Source organism: Paramisgurnus dabryanus, chromosome 22, assembly GCF_030506205.2.
Source record: "Paramisgurnus dabryanus chromosome 22, PD_genome_1.1, whole genome shotgun sequence".
Lineage (NCBI taxonomy): Eukaryota > Metazoa > Chordata > Actinopteri > Cypriniformes > Cobitidae > Paramisgurnus > Paramisgurnus dabryanus.
The window spans coordinates 27,602,551-27,627,465 of NC_133358.1; the positions used below are offsets into that span (position 1 = coordinate 27,602,551).

The 24,915-nt window shown below is 34.2% G+C and overlaps 1 protein-coding gene and 1 long non-coding RNA gene across 5 annotated transcripts in view; one reads left to right on the forward strand and one right to left on the reverse strand.

Annotated features, from left to right (window-relative positions):
• slc4a2b (solute carrier family 4 member 2b) overlaps positions 1 to 24,915 on the reverse strand; it is a 59,660-nt gene that overhangs the window by 17,026 nt on the left and 17,719 nt on the right. For 3 of the 4 annotated variants that reach the window (XM_065258580.2, XM_073813144.1, XM_065258579.2), the window contains 5 exons: positions 16,389 to 16,564; positions 8,612 to 8,777; positions 8,150 to 8,400; positions 7,897 to 8,024; positions 3,547 to 3,746 (listed from right to left, as the gene is read on the reverse strand). In XM_065258580.2, the coding sequence (XP_065114652.1) occupies positions 3,547 to 3,746; positions 7,897 to 8,024; positions 8,150 to 8,400; positions 8,612 to 8,777; positions 16,389 to 16,448 (805 nt within the window). In that variant the 5' untranslated portion in view covers positions 16,449 to 16,564. Of the gene's footprint in view, positions 1 to 3,546; positions 3,747 to 7,896; positions 8,025 to 8,149; positions 8,401 to 8,611; positions 8,778 to 13,268; positions 13,427 to 16,388; positions 16,565 to 24,915 lie in introns of those variants that run through there. The other variant, XM_065258581.1, reaches the window with a different exon arrangement.
• On the forward strand, positions 20,839 to 24,027 carry LOC135740328 (uncharacterized). The gene is made up of 3 exons (XR_010529173.1): positions 20,839 to 22,008; positions 22,135 to 22,282; positions 23,001 to 24,027. It is a non-coding gene; the product is annotated as an uncharacterized lncRNA (long non-coding RNA).

The following is a 24,915-nucleotide window of genomic DNA, read 5'->3' on the forward strand; positions in this document are numbered from 1 at the left end:
CATCCAAAATGTTGATGTCTTTCTTTGTTCAGTCAAGAATAAATTATGTTTTTTGAGGAAAACATTGCAGGATTTTTCTCATTTTAATGGACTTTAATAGAGCCCAACATTAAATACTTAACTCAACACTTAACAGTTTTTTTCAACGGAGTTTCAAAGTACTCTAAACGATCCCAAACGAGGCATAAACTGACACAAAGACATTAATTTGTATCATTCGACATACAACAACGTAGGAACGGTCCTCTTTCAACACACTTGAAAACACTGGGGCGTAGTTCCGCGTTCGTCCTCTGTGACCTCTTGACGTCATGAGGTATTGCGTGGGGTCACGCTGATGCATCACGACAGGATCTAGACGAGAAGTTGTGGTTTAAAAGTGCATATTTTTTATTTTTCTTGTCAAAAATGGCAATCGTTTCGCTAGATAAGACCCTTATGCCTCGTTTGGGATCGTTTATAGTCCTTTGAAACTCTGTTGAAAAAAAACTGTTAAGTGTTGAGTTAAGTATTAAATGTTGGGCTCTATTAAAGTCCATTAAAATGAGAAAAATCCTGCAATGTTTTCCTCAAAAAACATAATTTCTTCTCGACTGAACAAATAAAGACATCAACATTTTGGATGACATGGTGGTGAGTAAATTATCTGGATTTTTCTTTTAAGAAAATGGAATATTCCTTTAATAAACGTCATTTAAATAAAATAATGATTGAATATTAATTTATGATGAGCTCATATATTCTGATATATTACAAAAAAAATGCCCATCCCATACATATACCTTTAGAGTTTCCTAAAGAAGTGAAATTATTATTTGTGTAAATTCTTACTGGCAGGTCACTTCTTCTGTTTATAACACAAAGCTTACCAAGGTAAAGTTTCAGGACGGGCCAATAGCCAAGAGCTTGTGGGTTCAGAAAGTGAATAAGGGGCTTTAAGGGGATTTAACTAACTAGGGTGCATGTACACAGTGTGAACACCAATCAAGATAAGAGGCTAAAATAAAGATGAGAATTAAACATGCTGACTGCCTTTTCCCACGCAGTTAACTTGAGCCATGTGACTTTAAATGGGTTAGTAGACAAAAGCAGATCTGTTTGTTCAATCATTGTCTATTAAAGGTCCAAATATAAAAATATTCTCAGTAACGTCCAATTTCATTGGTTTTTGCATCTGCTGACAAAACATGCATATGACAACTAGTCACAAGATATGCAAAAAGCAAACGAGATTCACAGTTACGGTAATATTTTACTCATAAGACTGACATGACACCTCCATAATAATGACATGACACGTGCCATAAACATGAATGACATTTTATGTATGTTTATGACAACTGTCATTATGTGTCATTCGTTCAATTGTGTCACTTTTAAAGCAAAGATGACATTGTTTGAGATGTCTTTGTTATGACAACTTGACATTATCTAGACCACTATTATCTGTGGACCACTATTTGTAATCAAGAATTTTCGCGGACCACCTCAATACTCATAATAAAGTATGTCCTGAATTTATCTGCACCTCTAAATAAATTTACTAGCACTAAAAATAACTGGTCATCACATCAGTACAACAGATTCTTAAAACATATTCTTAAAAAAAATATATTATTTTATATTTAATTTTGCCTTTCCACAGATCACCTGCAGTACCCTCACGGACCACTAGTGGTCCGCGGACCACAGTTTGGGAATGGCCGATCTAGACAACATAACGGACCACTTTTTTCCATCGATACGAATTACATTTTTCTATTAAATGTTAATACTCTGTCATATAGATTAATAACAGCGTCATGAATATTCTTCAGTTCATAATATATATTTTTTAAGTTTCCTCCAGGTATTTAACAAATAAAATCAATTATCCAATAATGATAATTAAAATAGATAAAATATTTTATTGCATTTGGAGACAGATTCACCTAAAATTAAATGAAAACTGTAAAATAATGGGTTAAGCAATGCAGTGTTGGGTCCATTTCACTGGAAAACAATTAATTAAAAAGAAAATTAATTAAAAAGAAGAACAAGTTTTGATAGTTGTCAGTTTATGTAAAGTATAATTCTTTGACGTGTCTGTTGCATTTTGTTAAGGTATTTAAAATTATTTGACATAGTATTAACACATTTTTGTTGAGGTCAAGAAAAATATTCACTTTTTGACAGTGTATTAACACTTAATGACATTTAAATGACAGTTTAATGTAATGTTAACCATAAAGCTAGTTCATTTCTTAACTTTGATAATTATTCTGCTATGTCATGTTTATGACAGATTTATTACGAGTTATGATGTATTGGTTTATGTTAGGGATGCTAAACAATTAATCGCGATTAATCGTTAGCAAAATAAAAGTTTTTGTTTACATCACATATGTGTGTAAACTGTGTATAATAAATATGTATATATATATATATATATATATATATATATATATATATATATATAAAAATATGAACACATTCATGTATAATTTTAAGAAAAATGTTTATATATTAAGTATTTATATTTATATATAATATAAATTATACATAAATATACAAATGTATATACACATGTAAACATTTCTAAAACATATACATGCATGTGTGTACATTTATTTATACAAATTTATTATACACAGTTCACACACATATATGATGTAAACAAAAACTGTTATTCTGCTAACGATTAATCGCGATTAATTGTTTAGCATCCCTAGTTTATGTCAAGTTGTCATAACATAGACATCTCAAACAATCTCATCTTTGCATAAAAAAAATGGCACAATTGAATTGAAAAAAGAACACTAAATGAAAAGTTGTCATAAATGTGCATAAAATCTTACGACACATGTCACGTCATGATTATGGAGGTGTCATGTCAGTCTTATGAACACACCTTCAAGTAAAGTGTTACCATTGCTACCGCCACATTTTAATTTACCCCACCCTGGATATGCGGTCCTTAAATAAGCTCAAAATATGTTTGTTTGTTTGTTTCTCATAAGTGTATCATTTCACTTCAGAAGACATGCATCAACCCTCTGAAGTCATTTGGGTTACTTTAATGATAGATAGATATAGATATATGCTTTTTGGAAATTCGCCAAAGATAATAACATGCATTTGAATCAAATTATTTGGTTGTGTCAACTAAAAAAAGTTCATTAATGTCCGCAAATACCAAGCAAAATGATAAAGAGCCGTGACTGCAGCTGGGCCTTTTCCCCCAGGGTAATTATCAGCTCACAAGTCAAGAAAGAGCTGCTGACATCACAGGAACTGCTGATATACAGCTGAATTCTGGGAAAGGTTCATCCCACCGGGACATAAAAGGCACTTGCTGTGAGGTGTGGTGGGATTCTTGGTAATATCACCTGAGAGACCATGAAACCAGTGGAAACCCCAATAGACAGCTTGTGTTGCATCTGCTAGAGTCGAATGAGCCATGAATTGCAATCAACTTAATTGTCTAAATAAACTTTTTCTAATAAAAGCTTCCCATAAGATCCAAATCATGGCTTCAGCAACACCAAAATCACGGGTTCGACTCACTTTTAATGCCATCCAGGTCGGCAGATGCGAGAGTTCGAGCCTCAAATTCGTCTGTTGGGATTCGCTGATATTTGGATTGCTCTGTGCCCGTCATGTTGCCTGTGCGACGTCTCTCGTGAAGGTCGTAGCTGCGGCTTGATACACGATGAAGAGGACTGGGTTCAGTAGTAACGGGTGACACTGGAGCAGGTTCAGATGTTCTGCAAGAAATAATGGGAATGCGTCAATATACAGAAGACCATACGATGCATGTAAGACTTAAAATACATATATTTATTCAAAATCACTTACAAATCAAGGATTGCATGTTATTGCTAATGTTAACATATTGTTAGGAACATTATTGTTGACTTTTGATATTAAAAATGTATCAGTAAATGCTTAAATTAACATTAATTAAGATTGATAAATGCTGTATAAGTGTTGTTTATTGTTAGTTCATGCATGTTGACAAATACAATCTTTAAATACAGGAAAAATCACAAAAAAGCTACCTGAATACATACAAAGAAAAAAATACTTATTGCCAGCCGTCCCTCTAAAAAATAACAGTAAACTAATAAAAAATATAAATGCATGTTACTGCTGAATTTATTGGTATAACTAGCTTGTGCTTATCTAACAAAAAAAGTTACAATTTTAGGAACTTAGTCTATCTACATTAGTACAGTATAACTTATAATATTTTATAAAAATTTTACTATAGTCATAGATCAAGAACGCACATAAAATTATGTATGGTAATTGTATAACTTATATAAAATAAGAGTCCCACCTATAATTTATAAAATGACCAAATATCAGACCTTAAGATATTACAGTTTTTAATTTCGCATTCGCAACACTAAAACAATGCACTTACCTTTGTTGAGTTAAGAATTAAAAAAAAAAAAAGTGTTGTTTTTCTCTTCTATATTTAAATTGCAATGACTTCCCTCATTTAACAATGCAAAAATGCACAAAAATGAACTGACAAGGACTCTTAATGGTTGGTACACAACTAAATGGCAAGATAAGATGGTGAGGGTTATATAAAAGCAAAGTGTAGTTGCTAGCGGCAACGGATGAGTGATGTAGACAGTGGGTGATGTAGGGTTAGAGAGAATCAGATACCCTGCTGATTCCCGAAATAACTTGAACTTGGTAACAGGCAGGATGTGCTGCACTTCAAATTACAATTAACTTTACACAAAAACAAGGTAAATGTTTTACTGGTTGTGCAACCTTCAAACTACAGTAAAACTGCAAAATGGAGATACTTGAAAAATGAAAATCACGCTAAACTCGTCATACACGCATACATGGTACCATCATTACCACTAAGGTACCATAATCTGACATTTTGTCTGAAGAAAAAATACTATTTTGCATTAAAAAAATGAAGCAATAAACTATTAGTAAATATGGTATTTTAGCTGGTAAGCGTTTTTAGGAAAGACTTTAATATGAGTAAATAGTGCACTACTCAGCAAACCAGAATATATACATGTTTATTAAATCCCTTTTCATATAACAACATTTTAAACAATCAGGCAAATGCCAAAGTGATCAAAGGGTTTTATTTCTCTATTTTAAAGTACATTTCAAAAAAGATCACAAAAAGGGTTTCTTTTAGGCAATCCTAAACCAGGGCAACCCACGGGTCAAATAGGGCCCGCCCATCATCTTTGTCCAATTTCAAATTAGCGTGGTTATGCACTTTTTTCTGTCTCCTTGGTTCCTTTTCGTTAGATGTTATGGTTATGCGTTTGCAGCTGTATTTACAGTGCCCTGTTTTGTTTATAATTGCCTTTTCTCTAACTGTTGCAGACTTCTCTCAGCGTTGTTGTGATATGAACCGGTTCGGTGCATATCACAGTTTTGGTGTCACGGTTTCGGTACACTTTGGTCATAACAGGCTTCTTTACAAAATAAAAACCTAAGCCGTTTTTAACCTCTGCCAAAAGCGAATTTTACAGTTTTATCCACGTTTCTTGAGCATCGCTGCTGCAGAAGACTTAAATGAAGCTCTTAGTGGCTTTTCTTCTTCGCTTGCCGCGCTAAACGGTCCGCGCCACACACACACCAACACATGAGGAGGAACTGTGAGGTTGGCAATAGATTTGCATACTTCGAGTTGACTGGACAGGTACTCTTCCCCTAAACACATGCAGAGCTTATTCAGAACCAAACATTTTATGCATTGTTTTTTGACCAAACTATATTAGAAATGCATGGTCGAATTAAACATGGCGCACTGTGGTGCATGTGCGTCCCTAACCGTGGGAGGATAACAGGACGATTCGATTCTTTACCGAGAACCGTTACACCCCTAGTTTTAAATCTTAATATTTTTGTATGGACACCTTTTATATAATTTGTGCATGTACAGTCTTGCATATTTTGAAAGTAATATGTCTAATTTGTTTTCTATTTCTGTGGATTACACTTCAGTGTAACTGAACAGTTTTTATATTTTATTACATCAAATAATCTTTTTTACCCTTTGTATATTAGGGTTTTTTTGTCTGTTATTTGATTTCCCCTTACTACTGTAATTGCTGAGTGTTTGTCCTTGCCATCGTGTCAGTTTAAAGGTATCAAAACAACAATAAAAAAAATATTTAAAAAAGTATAAAAATGTATACAAATTTTATATTAAAAATTCTAATTCATAATTACATTTTTTTTTAAATATTATTAAAAAAAAAATTCTCAAAATGCTATAAATCTTTTGAATCAATAAATAAATGTGCATTAATCTTTGCCATGTTATACTCATTTAGTTAACTAGTGGTATACACGGAATAAAAAAAAAAATGTTAATGCCATTAATCAAAACACTGTCATTGCTGCCGTCATCCTTAAGACGTCGTCACCAAACTTTTTTGACAGTGATCAGCTGTAAAATGTTTTGGTCTTGCTTGATTTTCGTTGACTTTGAGTAAAATAATGTAAAGTTTTTCATAAGATCCTCTGGGGTGAATGTGTTAGCATGACAGGAGCTTGATGCTGTTGTCTGAAAACAATTAATCGATTTTAAATTATTCGATTTTGATGGCTTACGTTTCTTCCCCGCCACAGAAAACCACCACAGGTTTATCAATGCCATCAAAATTATTATTTTGGTTTTTGTTTGTTTGTTGATCACAAAGTAAATAAGGAAAACTAGGATTCTGTGTGTATTCAAAGCGCCGCCATTGTTGTTTACAATGCGTGGAATGGTGCGCTGTGATTGGTTGAGCGATTTACTGCATTCTGAAGAGAACGAGGACTGGCGTTTATCACGTTTTAGGGAAAAAAGGAGGAAAGATGACAGAATAACACAGCGGATATCCGATTTTGGGTAAAATTAAGAATTGACTTATTACTGACCTGATACAATACTGATTTTGGCGGCAACTCATAATTTTTTAAATGGCGTTAATTGCTTTTTGGAACCAAACTCTTCATTTGTAGATTGAAGGCTCTTGTGCTGGAATGAGCTTCTCTCCCATTTTGGCATGCATTTACAAATAACTGAAATTTCATACGACTGCCACAAGGGGGTGAACTACGACAGTCATGAAAAGAAGTTTAAGAGCTCTGAATTACAGTAAGTGCTGTAAATATGAGCTTTCAGTAATTAAAAGGTAACATAATAGCTACAAGACGTGTGCATCTTTTTTGCTTTTTAATGTTTTGTAATATATGACCTAACAAAAAGTAACAAAACAACATATGTTAGCCTATAACATGTATAATAATATATATAAAATAGGTAAAAATTAGGGGTGTAACGATACATTGTGCAATTCTGCTTGCTATGCTTTTCAATGAGTTACGGTGAAATGTCTCTACATCCAAAAGCCAGAAGAAGTACCATTACATACAGGCAGCTCCAGGAAATATATAAGCATATTTATTTATATCGCTGTTCTTAAAACATTTACAGGTATTTTCATGATACTAATAAATATTTATATAGATTATGTTTGACAAATGCATGTTATAAACGATTTATAAGGACTTTCTAATGTTCAAATAGCCATAGTACATGAAAGAGCTGCGTATAATATCGTCTTTGCAATTCAGAATTGATACCAGACAGGTATTATAGTGTGTATCACGAAATATTGCTACACCCCTAGTAAAATATATATAAAAGAGGTAAAAATAAACATATTAAACATTTTTAAATCTGGCTCTCAAAGAAGAATAGCTGAAGAACCCCGTCCTAAACCTTTAAACAGTAGTGTATAACTGACCAGATACACCCAAAAAAAAGATTTTAAAGGTTTGCCTCCTATACTTTGCAATGACATCATGCATTAGCACATCAGAGGAACTATTTGAATGCGACTATAAGCATGGATATAAATGCAGACTCACTCAGTGCGCGAGCTTTCCTCTGGTCTTGAGCACACAGCAGCGCTGGGTACGATCACGAGACCCCGTGCAGGGTGAGACACTGGACCCTCGGGTGTGAGTACCTTAGAGTCATCGTCCGAGACGAAAAACTGGATAAGAGATAAAAAAACAAGGAATAATGTCGAATATTCTGATGCTTGTGACTTCAGGCTCCTTAAAAAAGTTCAAGATGTGTTTAGAGGTCATACAATGAATCAGATCCGAATCTGCTTACCTGCACGTTGCCTTTCTTCTCAGCTTCTGTTGTTGATACCATAGAGGTGTTCTGGCTGTCCACAACCTCTTCTTCTTCATCCTCATCCTCATCTTCCTCAATAGCTAAAGGACTGGTGGGACTGGAGCTTACTCTGTGGTCTCTACTACTGCTACTGCTTCTCCTCCTCTTCCTCGAACTCTTCTTCCTCCGGCCGCCTCCCGCGAGTTTGGACAACGGATGATGGATGTGATGGGAGGAGTGGCGATGGTCTAAAGGAGAGACGGATAATACAGATTGCTCTGTGTGCTGAAGTAGTAAAAATTGAAAGTAAACTTTTTTTGATTCTCTTGCAACTGGGATATAGCCTGTAAAACCAAACTGCCAAACTGTAAAACACACAGGACTCAAACTTATGTCGTAAAAGACTAAACAACTATCAATCCTTAACCTTTGGTCTCATTTATCCACCTATAAACTCACATTCAAAATCTCTTTCATTGTAGACGCGGTGCTGCTCGCCGGGAACTCTGGGAGTCGTGTTCAAGATCTGCTGGAAACGCTGAATGCCTAATGCTTTGTTCAGGTCACCGTCCTCTTCTTCTTCTGGTCTTTGGGAAACTCGAACCGGCTGGGCTGACGACTCAGGCTGGTGGAAAACCATTTTATTAAAAAGTTAAAAGCTTAATTTAAAGCTTTATTCAAACATGCATGAACTAGGTTAGTAAAATATTGTCTAAAAATAACAATAACAAGGGTGACCTTGTACAAAACATTTCATAATTCTTCTCAACAACAACATGGAGTGATTATAATACTGTAATTGTAACAAAGACACATGTAAGTAAATACACATATTAAAAGACTGCTAACATTTTCTCTAATCCATCACTAGAGGGAGTCATGGTCAAGATAATTCAGAATGCTATTTAAATCATGAGTTTGATTTATTTGAGGCGGTTAAAAGCTATTTCAGGACAAATGAAGGTGTACAAATGTAACAAACATGCCAGTGGTTTTACAGCACATTACTGCTTAACAAAATGTCACATGAGAATATGGGACCAGAATATTTTCTTTTACCTTTGTACCTAAAGAGTTCATATTGGTACCTCAAAGATACATATTGTTACCAAAGAGTTCATATCAGTATTTTCAAGGTACATATTGGAACCAAATGTACAGAGATCTGTACATAAATGGTACACATACAACCTTTAAAAAGGGTACAGCGGATGTGACCGCTTTGACTGTACCCTGAACACTGAAAAAAAGGTCAAGAATGGTTAAAAGTTAAGTCAATCTCAATTGCTTGACCCCAATAAACCTCCAATTATAAACAAACAGATATTGAATACAAATGCATTGCTAAATGAATAAATCAATTTCTTAAATAAAAAAAAAGAATCAATTGGTTAATTTCTTATTTTTGTAGTAGTAATCTATAATCAAAAAGATGCAAGAAAATTTGAGACCCTGGACCACAAAAACAGACAGAAGTCAAACAGGAAAATTTGTAGCAATAGCCAACATTACATTGCATGGGTGAAAAAAAATTATAAGGATATTAAGTAAAGATCATTTTCCATGAAGATATTTTGTAAATTTCCATAAATATATTAAAAGTGTATTTATTATTTGTAATACATTACATACATAATTTTTGGATTCCAGATTTTCAAATAGTTTTATCTCGGCCAAAATATTGTCCTATACTAACAAACCATACATTAATGGAAAGCTTAGCTCAGGGTTCCCACACCTTAGTTAACTTCAAATTCAAGGACCTTTCAAGGACTTTACAGGTGCAAATCCCCCTCAAATTCAAGGACTAAATGTGGGGACACATTTCAAGTGAGAGCAAGGTTACATCGTGTTAAGTTTAAAGATACATTGTTACAGTTCCCTTTTGAAGGAACTCGCGCTGCGTCACTGCAGTGACACTTTGGGGAAGCCTCCAGGGGTTAGTGCGTCTGAATGTGTATATCAAATTCAATCAATGGTGAGGCTTAACGACAAAGACAGGGTGACGTGAGAGCCAGGAAGTATATTGCTATCTGAAATTTTGCCAAAGCCGGCGTTACAGGGACACAGGGAGTATGGCAAGGGAGACACAGCGTCTCGTTCCCTTTTTAAGGAACAACAGTTACATACGTAACCCGAGACGTTTTCAACTATGCAAAAAAGCATTTTGGTATGAATCAACATTTGCATACAGAAGATATAAACATTTAAAGCGAACAGTTTAGCACGCATGCTTAACTCATTCACCGCCTGCCTTTTTGAGAAAAGTTGCCCACCTGCATTTTTGTGATTTTAACAAAAGTTTCACAAAATTCCTTGCAGGAAAAATTATCTTCTATAAATATATAAACATACAAATTATATCCAAATAAAGAACACACCTTCTGCTTTCAAACAAACAATAAACAAAAAAACAAACAAACAAAATGGGGAAAAAAACGTTTCATTATATATTTACTTTTTCCACTTAAAGGCGGAGTCCATGATGTTTGAAAGCCAGTGTTGATATTTGAAATCGCCTAAACAAACACGCCCCTACCCCAATAGAATCTGGACCTTCTGTTGATAGACCCGCCCCACACATACGCAACCCGGCATTTGATTTGATTTGATTGGCTATAAGTGTGTTTTGGTAGTCGGCCCGTCTCCTTTTCCAAACCGTTTTTCAAACATCGTGGACTCCGCCTTTAATTTAACCACTGAAATATGGATATTTCGCTTCAATAATACAGCATTTTGAGCAAAAAGCTTTAAAAATTGCGTTTTTGTAAAGGAATTTATGTTAGAGATCAGACTCAGAATGACTATCAAACATAAAGGCAGTTAAAATAAATCATTAAATCTTTTTAACTTCCGTTTTTGATAAATTCGGTTTGCGAAAAAGCGGTATTACACTTTCACTTTGAAATTCGTCCAGAAAGGCATATTTATTAGTTAAATATTAACTCATAATTGACGAGATAACTCGTCAATGGCGGTGAATGAGTTCAAAAGTCTGGAATTTGTATAATATCATACACAACAATTATATGGATTTTTTCAAGAAAACTTCTTGCATAAAATAGTTTCCAGCACTTTCAATGACCTGTATCTATGTATGTATATTTTCAAAAACTTCCCAGGGCCTTGAATTTCCCCCCCAGATTCACAAACTATCAAGGATTTCAAGGACAAATTGTTTTGTGGTCCAGGGTCACCATCATCCATGGATGCACAGCCTCACACATACAGTATATTACAAAAATTGTCAAATTTAGTTGAAGATGAAACATTTTTCTCTTTCAGAACATGACAACAGTTAAACCAAAACAAATAAAGACCATTTTTAATTTCTGACCACAAATACAAACTAACTTGAAACTGATTGAAGAGCTTTAAGTGTAAAACCACAAACTTGCTCAATAAAGTCAAAGCTTTCCACGAAAAGGCTGCGGATCAATCTGAACCTGATTTCTAAACACAAAAATACATATAAAATAAACTTGCCTGCAATGAATATAATTCATATGTACGAATTCAAAACTCACTTAATCATGGTCCACACTAAACATCAAACTCCAAGTCAATTAAAAAAAAACTATCTGACCCCCCCCCCCCCCCAAAAAACATTAATGCTCCAGCAGAAACTTAATCCCAGGAAGGAAGCAGCAGCTTAAATCTTATTGGTAGACTGAAGGGGCATCAACCAAACAATATCATTACTGTCAGCTTGTGTTAAGAGCCACCGGCGAGTGATTAGCTTCACCAATCTCTGAGGTGTCTGAAATCCAGCTGCCTCAGCAAAGCGCACGGTCTGAAGACGAGTTAAGAAGCTGGAGTTAATATCCTGAGGGAAATCACTGCCGTTTCTGTTGCTTAACTAGTAGAGCATTGCTTTAGCAATGAATAGATTGTGGTTTTGATAACAGGGAACACACAGTGTAAAAAGGCATACAAGTAAAGTGTTTGTATGTATATACATACGTAACACGGACATACATAAAAAAATGTTACATTCTAAAATAAAAATACATTTCTGCCATGAAAAGACTAGAATAGATAAAACAACAATCGGTATCGGCAAATAAAATCAATTTTCTTATATAGGCTAATTGTTTGAAAACAGCCGATGATCAGTGCAGATTACATACTGCCAATAAAAAGGGAACTGATACCAATTTTGCCAACTCAACAATTTTTCAGACCCCTTAGCGGCTTTTTTGGAGAAAAAAACTGCCGAGCAACAAATTTAGTGGCATTTTTACATGCTGAAGCGTCATATCTGTATGCATTTTGTGTGGCCTTTATTGCCTTGCGTGCGCTGTTTGAACTGTTTAGACATATAAACATTTTGCAATGCACAGTTTGTTACCCAGAAGTGATTGTAGTTTTAATAGCTCGTGTTCAGTCATGATTTCGTACTTGTTTTTTTCTCTGACAACAGAAACAGAGAATAAATAAATGAAAAAAGTTTTAAAGCACTGCTAAGTAACAGTTCAGAGAGTAAGAGAAAAGTGAAACGGATTGAAGTGCTATGACATCACCGATATGCTAATTAGGGCATGACGTAAACTAGCAACATTGCAAACAGGCTTCAGGCAACTATCAGTGGAAAATAGTTGATCTGAAATCATATTGACAGTTTTTTGAATCACAGTGGCCACAAAAATGCAGTTTGTATGCTCAATGCTTTTAGGATTTTACTACATAATAATTTGAAACAAATGCAAAACCGATAGGTATCGGTAGATGTTCGAGTCAATGAATATCGGTATCGGCACATCTCTAGGCAAATAAATCCAGGCATCACTTCAAATGAAAGATTTTTTTAAACAATAATTTAAGTCTTTTACAAAAATTACAATCCTAAAATTCCAATTACATCTTCAACACAAAGTTGGCATGGAATCTGACACAAAAACATTTATAAAAGTCTTCTTCATGATTAAAAAAATACTTTCTTTTTCATCTACAAAAAACTCGATTTTGACGACGCTATGAAAAACCATAAATGTTTCATATCACCACAAACTATTCCTGAAACATGCTTCAATATTAAGAATGCATGCTCATCCAGCACATTTGCTTTAGCTACTTACACCAGGATGACCTACATTGACACCAGTAATTGACTAACCTTCAAATCGAACAGAAAATCCATCAGTCATCTATTATGTAGAACCACAGGTAAAAATATCCCAACAAGGAAGAGAACTTTATTTTTTAAAACAAATCTGATGAACAAACAAGAACGCTGCACGTTACCCTGCCATATCACATGACCACTGCAGGAAGGAAATATATTCGATACGATGGTTTCACTAGACCAGACCTTCTCTTGAACTCCAATCACAAATTGTCTAGTCTTCCCCCAAAACGCACGCCTACAAACACATGCGTAGATAAGACTAGCCATCATGTTTAATGCCTGATAATCATTAACTTTAAAGATCAACAACTGTCTGCAATGAGTACACCAGCCAAATTTGAGTTGGCACATCCAACTTCTTAGAAATCAGAAATGAAACTTGATTAAAACTTATTTTTATATTAAAGACTGCAATTAAATAACTCTAGCCCAGCATCTAAATAAAAACAATGAAGTGCTTTACTATTTCTTTGCCTTTCTTGTAAAACATTAAATGTATTTAACATGTATGGATAACAACAATTACAGTTTAGCATTAGAAATACTATACACATACTCCCACATACTGCTGAATTAACCATTACAGAAACTTTTAGTTTAGTTTTAAGACTAACCTTACATTTGCTGATGGTTTAATCAATTTGTTGGGCAGTGTATGTTTTTGCAATACACTGCTAAGTTAATGCTAGGTTGACTGATTTTAAAGGTAAGACCATAACAAAGTTATAAAAGTCAAGACAATAAATTGTTCATTGGCAATAAAAGAAGGTATTTCCCTTCTAACCGATCGAAAAATAGTGAAGCGGTAAGTAGCTACGTTTACATGAAACCAAAATAATCTGTTTGTAATCGTATTGATGGTTTAATCATAGTAAAAAAGCCTTCATGTAAACACTGTAAGCAATACAACTGAGGTCGATCAGATGCAAATATCGATCGCATTGAACATGGTGGTGTAGTCCAATCTGTGAACAGATCAGCAGGAGAAAAGTACGCATGTAAACTTAAGTAAATCATAGTATTTTCTAGTCCTGGGCAAAGATTAATCGCGATTGATCACATACAAAATAAAAGGGCATTTTTGCCTAATATATGTGTTTGTACTGTGTGTAATTATTATGTATATTTAAACACACACACACATATATACATTTCAGAATTTTTTTATTTATATTTCCATATTTTATTGTTAATATTTAATATAGAATATATACAAATATAAATAAATATATATACACACACATGTAAATGTTTATTAAATACATACATGAAAGTGTGTGTGTGTGTGTGTGTGTGTGTGTGTGTGTGTGTGTGTGTGTGTGTGTGTATTTATATATACATAATAATTACACATTGCGCACACCCATATATTATGCAAAAAATCACTTATTTTGTATGCGATTAATCGTGATTAATCTTTGCCCAGCACTTTCTTAATCGGATGCAAAAATACATTGTGCACATGCGCAGAACCTTTGTGCTCAAGTTCACATCATATTTACTTATCAAATAATTCTAGTCACAGAAACATGCAATAGCAAGGCAATAGCAACATGCATTCTTTAGGGCTGCATAACGATTAATCGCAATTAATCTATTGTAGAATAAAAGTTTTTGTTTACATCATATATTTGTGTGAACTGTGTATAATAATTCTGTTTATATAAATTTGCACACATGAATGTATAATTTTAAGAATTTTATTTATTTATTTTATTTATTATTTATATTTTATATAATATAAATGATACATAAATATACAAATGTATATAAACATGTTAACATTTCTTAAATATATACACATGCATGTGTGTGTATTTATTTATACAAAGTTATTATACACAGTTCATACACATATATGATGTAAACAAAAACATTAATCGCGATTAATCGTTGTGCAGCCCTATTAATAATGTTCTGTAATGGGGTCACGCGCTGTACATTTTGCATTGTTTATATGTACTTTCCTAACTTTAGGCTACATAAAGCAATGTAATAATGCTGTGCCTTTTCTGAATTTTTTTTTTGCCTATATTTGAAAACGTCTTAACAACAACTTCTCCAACTCAGTAAGTATTTCCGCAAGTTGATTTTTTTCTGTGGGTTAGAGATGAAAAGATTTCGTTAATTAGTTAATGGTATTTGGGCTGTGAGTGGTCATTGGGATGCTTTTGGTCTGGTTCCATTCGGATTATTTTGATAGGCAAATCAGGCAACCCTGGTTGTGCGTTTGCACAGACGTCCGGTTTCAGATTACATAAAATGTACATGTAAACAAACATTTTAATCAAATTGCAATATTTAGGGTGCATGTAACCCGACACAATTTTGTGCATGTAACATAGCCACTATTTTCTACATTTTTCTCCGGCTAAAGAGAAAAACAAACCGAACAAACAGCAGATTTAGGGATGAACCCTTGGATGGCTGACTCAGCAGACAGAGGGTTTGGAAAGGATACGCATCGTCAAAAGAAACTCACCAAAAACAGCTGCAGGGAGAAATGCCAAGATTTCCTGCGAGTTTTATAGTGTCGGTCAGAGATACTAAGCCAAAAAAAGATGTCTAAAACAAAGCCATTTGTTCACAAAATCTGCACCTTAAAAACTCTGGGCCTGCAGTAAAAAAAACATTTTGCATGCATATAACCAAGTCCATAGTGACACTATGTGCTTTTAAAAATATGGTACAACCACGGTAATGATTGATCTATGAATGTTTATTCTACTACAAATGATGCATTCATATGTGCTCCTGTATAGCTCAATGGTAGGGCATTGCGTTAGGAGCACAAAAGGCCATGGGTTCAAACCCAAGGAACACAATAAAAAAACCATTGTAATGCACTGCAAAATGCATAAATGTAATACACATAGTTACTTTTGGGCTATAAAACATCCTATCTCATGGGTGTCCAACCCTGTTCCTGGAAGCCACCTGTCCCAACCCTGCAGTGCTTTAGCACACCTACCTTTACTTTTAAGGTAGCCCTATACAACTTGATTAGCAGGTACAGGTGTGTTTGATTGGGGTTGTAGCCAAAATCTCCAGGACGGGTGCCCTCTAGGAACAGGGTTGGAGACCATGACTTTCAAGCAGCCGACTTACATTGAGAACAACTGAAGCCACAGCATTGGTAAGTTTGTCTGAGGCGATGGGATCACTCATGTTTGACGTCAGATCGGTGTGGTCGATGATGATGATGAACAACTCTTTGGTCTGGACAGGCTTTAGCCCTTCTCTTTCTCACTGAGACTCAAGCAGGAGTTTATAGGCAGCATAACCTGCAACATGAAAACATCAGAAAAAAATCAAGAACACAATCCAAACTTGAACCCAAATGAGCATCACAGCTTAACATGTCAGAGGATGTTATTAATACAGTATAAGACTTTGGATGTATGTTTTCAATGTGACAAAGCAATCAACGCACTACAGCTGTAATATAACAATCTGTTTAACAATCCAAAGACAATAAAAAACAGATAAAGGTTGCTACTGTAAGGGAAATGCAGATAGAGACTCCTGCTTATGTTAAAAAACGTTAAATCCATCATAAAAGACAACAAATATTTATATGGCTGTCCTTCAACGTTATGCCCAGCTGATACCTGACCAACGATCACCGGCAGAACCGCTTAATCTCCGCTAAATCTCCATTACCGTTCTCCCAAGGGTTTTTCCCTCCTAGGACTTATTTTTCCTCGGATAAAAGCCCGGGGTTTTTTTTTCTCCTAGGGGGTTTTTCACCCCGGGGAGGCAGCCTTTTTGGGCTTTACCTAGCTTCCTCCTCTATACGTTGCTTTAGTAATACGTGCAATTATAATATTGAGTCATAGCCGCAGCAAATTTAACTGCTCATGCTATCATGTATTTTGTTGTGCTATCTGTCGTTTTCTGTGCTTTTCACTGCTTCTATTTATGTAAAGCTGCTTTGAAACAATTGACTTTTGTGAAAAGCGCTATATAAATAAAATTGAATTGAATTGAATTGAAATTTGGTAAGGTTTGCATTTATAAGGTTACAACAATGGTGTCAAGGATAAACTATATTTCCCGCCTCCACTTTATATATTATATTATATTATATTATATTTAGGGCTGTCAAAAGATTAATCGAGATTAATCGCATCCAACATAAAAGTTTGTGTTTACATAACATATGTGTGTGTACTCAGTATAATTATTATTTATATATAAAAACACAACCAATCATGTATATATTTAAGAAAAAAATTTTATATTTATATATAAAATATTTATATTTATATATAATATAAATTATAGAAATATATAAACAGTATTTAAATGCTAATATTTCTTAAATATATACACATGAATGTGTGTGTATTTATATATACATAATATTTATACACAGTACACACACATATGTTATGTAAACACAAACTTTTATCTTGGATGCGATTAATCGCGATTAATCTTTTGACAGCCCTAATTATATTATATTATATTATATTATATCTGGTCAGAGTTGTGAGATTGAGTAGCAACAGGGACTAATTTGCATCTTTTTAGATCCGTGTATACTAAATAAGGCAAGGGTGTCGTGTTAAATTCAAGCTGTTAAAGGAATATTCCATTTTCTAAAAAAAATCCAGATAATTTACTCACCACCATGTCATCCAAAATGTTGATGTCTTTCTTTGTTCAGTCGAGAAGAAATTATGTTTTTTGAGAAAAACAATCCAGGATTTTTCTAATTTTAATGGACTTTAATAGAGCCCAACAGTTTTAATGCCGTTTCAAAGGACTCTAAACGATCCCAGACGAGGCATAAGGGTCATATCTAGCGAAACGATTTTCATTTTTGGCAATAAAAATAAAAATATGCACTTTTAAACCTCAACTTCTCGGCTTCCTGTGATGAGCGGGAGCGACCTCACGTAATTGCGTAATGCCGTGGAAAGGTCACATGTTATAAATATGAAACGCACATGCGGACCATTTTAAACAATAAACTGACACAAAGACATTAATTAGTATCATTTGACACACAACAACGTCGATACGGTCCTCTTTCTCCACACTTGTAAACACTGGGGCGTAGTTTCAATACATCATCCTTGACCTCTTGACGTGATGACGTATTACGTGAGGTCACTCTGGCGCGTCACATGACCAGAGGAAGACGAGAAGTTGTGGTTTAAAAGTGCATCTTTTTTATTTTTCTTGCCTAAATTGACAATCGATTCACTAGATAAGACCCTTATGCCTCGTTTGGGATCGTTTAGAGTCCTTTGAAACTGCAATTTTAAACTGCATTTAAATTGTTGCATGTTGGGGTCCATAAAAGTCAATTAAAATAAGAAAAAACCTGCAACGTTTTCCTCAAAAAACATAATTTCTTCTCAACTGAACAAAGAAAAACATCAACATTTTGGATGACAAGGTGGTGAGTAAATTATCTGGATTTTTTTTTAAGAAAATTGACTAATCCTTTAAGAAACTACTGTGACAGGAAAAACGTTTACATGTGCCATTATGATGCTCAAAGATGAGTTTTAAGTGATAAAATGATCGACTACAGGAGGACTTAAGATTTTGCATGATGACCAGCAAAAGTTAAAACGGCTTACATTTAGTTTCAAGATTAGCAAGAAACTTTTCCATTGTTTTGCAATTTCTTTAAAACAGGAAAATTGCCAATTCACAGTTTCATGTCACAATATTGAGAAAATATAATATAGAGCAGTGGTGGCCGGTGACTTCGGACTCTCGTGTTTGTTGCTCGTCATGTCAAAGCTTGCGTTTATTGCGTCATGTGAACCATGTGCATCATGCCTCGTCAAAACTCTGATTGCCGTACACATGAGATTAAGCGAGATTGAGCTTACAAAAACTTTGATTTCATATCAGCCACAAGATTCAATTGCTCTTTTAGCAGGCATTAATCAAACTAACGGATTATTACTGTGCATAGTGTGCAAATAGAGATGTATGACCATTTGAGATGGTTTTAAAAAATTTGGTCTCTTAAGTCACAATCAAGGTCAATGGCTTGAGATTAAAATGACATTGCCACTGTACTTCAAACATTGAGCAGAGTTTTACAACAATTTCATAAATAGAAGACTCCTCAGGTGACTCCTAAAAAATATTCCGATACCAAACAGACTTATAGTCAAAAAGATATGGAGGTTCAGTTAAAAATATGTAAATTAAACCTTTTGATAGAGAAAAACTAGTTTGTTAACTTGAGGTTTTATCTTCTTCAAAGACTATGTTTAGGGCAATAAAAAAGTGTCTTAAAACTAATTAAATTAACCTTTGGTCCATGATTTAAAGAATCATTCCTCTATTTAAATCCCAAGTTTATCCTGATTCATGAACATAAGGTGAAAGATTTTACTTTTTATCCACTAGAATAAAAAATAGCTTTATAACCACTGTAACAATTGAAATGAAGACAAACCGTATGACTTATTTACATTACCTCTGCCAATTTGTTTGTAGCCATGCCAAAATTGACAACGTCAATATTATTAGTATCAATATATATAATAATAGACCGCAGAGCAACAGACAAAAACGCACCTTAAGGGCTTGATAATTAATTTTAAAGGTGAACACAAGAGGGCTTAAATTAAGAGATTAGCTTGAATTTGTTCCAACTTGGCATGAATAATGAAGTCAGGCAGGATTTTCCACACAAGCTAACGTGTCGTTTTGCAATCTAACTCATGCTTAAAGCGCCATTTTATCACAAAATGTTACATTATTTACTCGCATCCAATGTCCTTCACACAAACGACTTTCTTTGTTCGTTAGAACAAACCTAGATTTTGACCTAGAAGCTAACTACATAATATATTTATTTTACAGAACATACTTAATGCCGTTTCATGCATCATTTCACCATCTAAGCGAACTATAGATCCGATATAGTTCGGCTACGAGTAACCATTTCTAGCAAAAAAAATTATTTGCGAGATGTATAATATTCAGTCATGTATATGTGAATTCAAAATCAGTTTTGTTTATTCATTTATTTAATTTGTTTCATTTATTTTTGGGCTATGGTAAGACACCTATCAAATTTTCACTGACAGCCCACATTTTGCCTTACTTTAGCCTAGATGTCTGGGATAAAGAGTTTTTAAAAGGAAAACACCACAGTTTTTTAATATTTCACCTCAACTTAGATGAATTAAGAAGACATACCTATTTTTTTTCAATGCGTGCACTTAATCTTTGTACAGCGTGATTTGAATGTTTTAGCATTTAGCCTAGCCCCATTCATTCCTTAGGATCCAAACAGGGATGAATTTAGAAGCCACCAAACACTTCCATGTTTTCCCTATTTGAAGATTGTTATACGAGTAGATACATCAGTAAGTATGGTGGCACAAAACAAATCGTGGCTAATTTTTAAGCGGATAAAAAACGAGAACTATACTGTATGGCGGTTGAAGGTTGAAATGCTTCAAACTAAGTGCTCTTCCGCCATACAATAGTTCTCTTTTTTTTTAATCGCCACGTTTTATTTTGTGCCACCATACTTACTCGTGTAACTACTCATGTAACACACTGAAAAAAATGGACTTGGTGGGTCTTTGAATTTAAATAAAATAAACATGTATATGCAACACAAAATATTTATATTCCTTGTGTAAACATAATTTAATTGATTATGATGAAAATGTTTTGTTTGAATGTAAAATGAACACATTATTCTCACATTGATTAAAAATGATTGAATTGAATACTTAAAGCAATAAAATTGAGTTTGCACACAAAATGGCACCTCCTAAACAGAAGGTGGCAGTAACGCTCAATAAAAAGGACGTCAATCGCCATAAAAGAAGAATAAAGATCGTTTGTTTTGGGCGCCAAAATGAAGACTCAGCAGCAGTCAGTCAGAAGAACTCTCTCAGACGGACATCACGTTATTAAAGTAAGTTCTATTATTTATTTATGTTCACTTTATACGTGATATATCTTCACTAGATAGACAGTTTTTTTACAATATGTAGCCATTGCAATGACTTGTAGTAAAAATGAGTTTGGAGGATGTTGGTGGAATAAGTTAACGTTACAGTCAGTCAGTCAGTCAGTCAGTCAGTCAGTCAGTCAGTCAGTAAGTGTAAGGCTCATAAAGAAAAACAGCGTTTTAAAAATGTCAGCTGTATAACGTTATTTCACGTTTGGTAGTTTTATCCGAGTTGAAAACTGTCAGATTTGAGTTGACTTTTGAGGCACTTTTTACTCAGTTGTTCTATGGAAACGGTTCAGGACAAATAAAACGCTAACCAAACGTTATTCTGTCCAGAGTAACGTTATCCATGTAAGTAATTTACCAGATGATATCAATTGACTACATTAATAATGACATTGCGTATGAAACAAACTGTCTGCTTAATCAGATGAACAGACCCGCGTCAGTTATTCGTGACTTCGCTACGCCACGAGCAACACTTGATTCAATTAGAAAATGCTTTTTTTAAATGCCTCGCGTGACGTCTGGTATATTAACTGAAAAAATTGCTTTGAAGTGCCACACCTTAAAGCTGACGTTTTCAGAAGAGCACCTTGTTTTAAGATCTCATTTTGTCCAAAATTGCGTCCTATGACAGATATAATACTTATTTCATTATTGCTCTGTGTATGTGTGACCTTCATCATTTGAGGTTGTGTGTTGATTTCACCTCTGAATATTTCCTCTTATAGGTCCATCATCCTTGCATGCGCTACACACTCAAAAGCATTGGTAAGTAATTCCTATCACTGTTTTACTGCTGTTAGGAGCTAAATCTTATTTTTGTAACTAATATACATGTATTATTCTTTGACTCGCAGTACTCAAATATACAATGGTTGGTTAATTTGTTTTCAGATAAATGCTGAATTTAAAAGAATCACTACTGTCTTATGTTCCTGCGTGTCACCTGGACCTCCAATCCAAAAACCTGACGAAACTCTTCTATCAGAAAGGAGGACAGCTAGCAAAAAGACTTCAAACAATGAATGATCAAATGACAGAAGTAAGTAATATAGATTCATAGACATAAAAATGTGTAAACATTGTTGGAAGTACAGAAAATGTAGTATGTTTTAGTTACATCTTTTGGCACAAGGGTCATTAAAACACCTGGGAAGATTTAAAGGGATAGTTCACCCAAAAATAAAAATTCTCATCACTTACTCCCTATCATGTTGTTACAAACCTTTATAAATGTCTTTGTTCTGATGAACACTTAAGGAAGATATTTTGAGGAATGTTTGTTCCCAAACCAATCATAAGGCCCATTCACTTCCATAGTGGGGAAATATAATACTATGGAAGTGAATGGGGCTCATGAACAGTTTGGTTGCAAACATTCCTCAAAATAAATGTCTTCCTTCGTGTTCATCAGAACAAAGACATTTATACAGGTTTATAACAACATGACAGTGAGAAAATGACATAATTCACTTTTGCTGTGATTGTCAGGTATGGTAGCACACACTCGAAATGTGGTCTCTTTATTTAACTCATTCCAGTCTAGTAAACACGCACACACACCTGGAGCAGTGGACAGTGCAGCTGCCTTGCTTTGTAACCCATATATTTGTAACCAATTGTAATATGCTGTGGCAATGCACATGGGTCTGTATACTTACATTTATATTTGTTTGCATTGTACTAATTTCCAATGACACTTTTATTGTAACAGTAACTTTTTTTCTGTTTCTTTAACTACATTTGTCTGTTTTGTACAGGGCATGAATGAAGTCAGCATCAGTGTGGTCATTTGAAGACACCACTGTTGGGATTTGTGCTCTCAAACAACATGCTTCTTGTGATGAAGAAGAGGATCTTTGTATAGTCCTGGAAGGCATGAAGGTGTTGCAACATCGTGCCATGTTGTTTGAGCTGATGTATGCCTTAAACCTGAGCTATCCTGATCTCTGCTTTATTTTTGAAGAAATCCAAAAGATTTTAATGGAACTGCATTGAGCGTAACTTTAACGAACCGTTTCTTTCAGTGAAAGGATTAGAAAGACTGTGCTGCTCATTTATGTTCTTTTTATTTATCTGTTTTAAGTGTTTTTTCCTTATTAAAACATTAACAGTTTTCTGCTCAGAGTTGATTTTGGAAATGGTTGTTGTATTTTGTTTTTGTTGAATCTTTGATTATCAGTTTATACAAATGCTGTAGCTCTGACTTTCTGAAGGATTGATATTTTCCAGTTTGTAAATCCATTTAAAAAATAATAGTACTTACTGTTTTGCATGTCTCTTTGGAATGCAGTGTTTGTGCTTTAGCACTTCTAAATCTACTGTGATAGTAACTATTTTAAACATTTGGGTCAGTTTTACAGATGGGGCTTTTTCTAGTCCCAGACTTTTGCAATGCCTTAATTTGAAAACATATTGCACTGACATATCTTGACATATATCAGTGCCATTGTTTTGTCTCAAGATGTACTCCAGTGTTGTTTTTGTAAGGTAGGTTTGTTTGTAAACTTTTTTTGTAAAAAATATCCTAATAGAACTAGGGCCTAGTCATGGATTAATCTACAACCTGTTTGGGAAATTGCCCCTTTGTATGTACTGCATGTGCTGATTGTTGTAATAGTTATTGACTGTTGTTGAATTAATGTGTAGTGATTTAAATGAATTGATGATCTGAAAGCAGTGGTTTGCCTCAATATCACTAAACTTTTGTTTAAAACTCTTTGCTTTTTATGCCAATGCAAATGTATTTTGTATTTAAAAAAGAAATAAATAACATTTGGATAATTATGGATGATTATTCTGGTGCCAGAAACATAATGAAATTGCTTTAGAGTTACATAATCCCATAATATAAGCATTAAAAAAGCATGTTGGAATTACAGATGAAAATCTAGTCCCCTTACATAATAAAATTACTTAAACATTACAAAATAAATGTGTTATAGTAAAGAGAAATAGCACTTTGAGTCAACATATTTATATTAGACTACTTGAAACAATTAAAATGTTTTGGTCTGACACATAAAAATTAAATGAGGAAAATTATGTTGGTTTAACACAATCGGATTATGTGGGACCGATGTACACATTAAAATTACGTAAATTGAAAGGATTTTTTTTTCAGTGCAGTCTTTAAATAGGGAAAACATGGAAGTGTTTGGTGGCTTCTAAATTCATCCCTGTTTGGATCCTAAGGACTCAATGGGGCTAGGCTAAATGCTAACATTTTCACGACACGCTGTACAAAGATTAAGTGCACGCATTGAAAAGAGATAGCCATGTATTAATTCATCTAAATTGAGGTAAGAACATAGTAAAATATTGAAAAACGGTGATGTTTTCCTTTAAAATCACTCCATTACTTTCATGTTGTTGATTTCACTGTTGTTTTCCCCATTAATCATTATTTATAAGTAAACGTCCTAAAGTCGTGTAAAGTACGTAGTCGAGAGAGACGAGATGAGGCGGTCACCCTCCACTCCCATTGTAATCAAACTCAAAACAACGCCTTCAAGAAAAGTCATTATAAGTCAGTAAAACAACATGACTGAGTAAATGATGATAAAATGTGTCAGTTTTGGGTGAACTATTGCTTTAACTTATCCCCAAACTAGAATCTTGGACAAGGTGAAACAGAGAGCACTGGTTCATTTCCAAACTGGAATATCCTTGCTT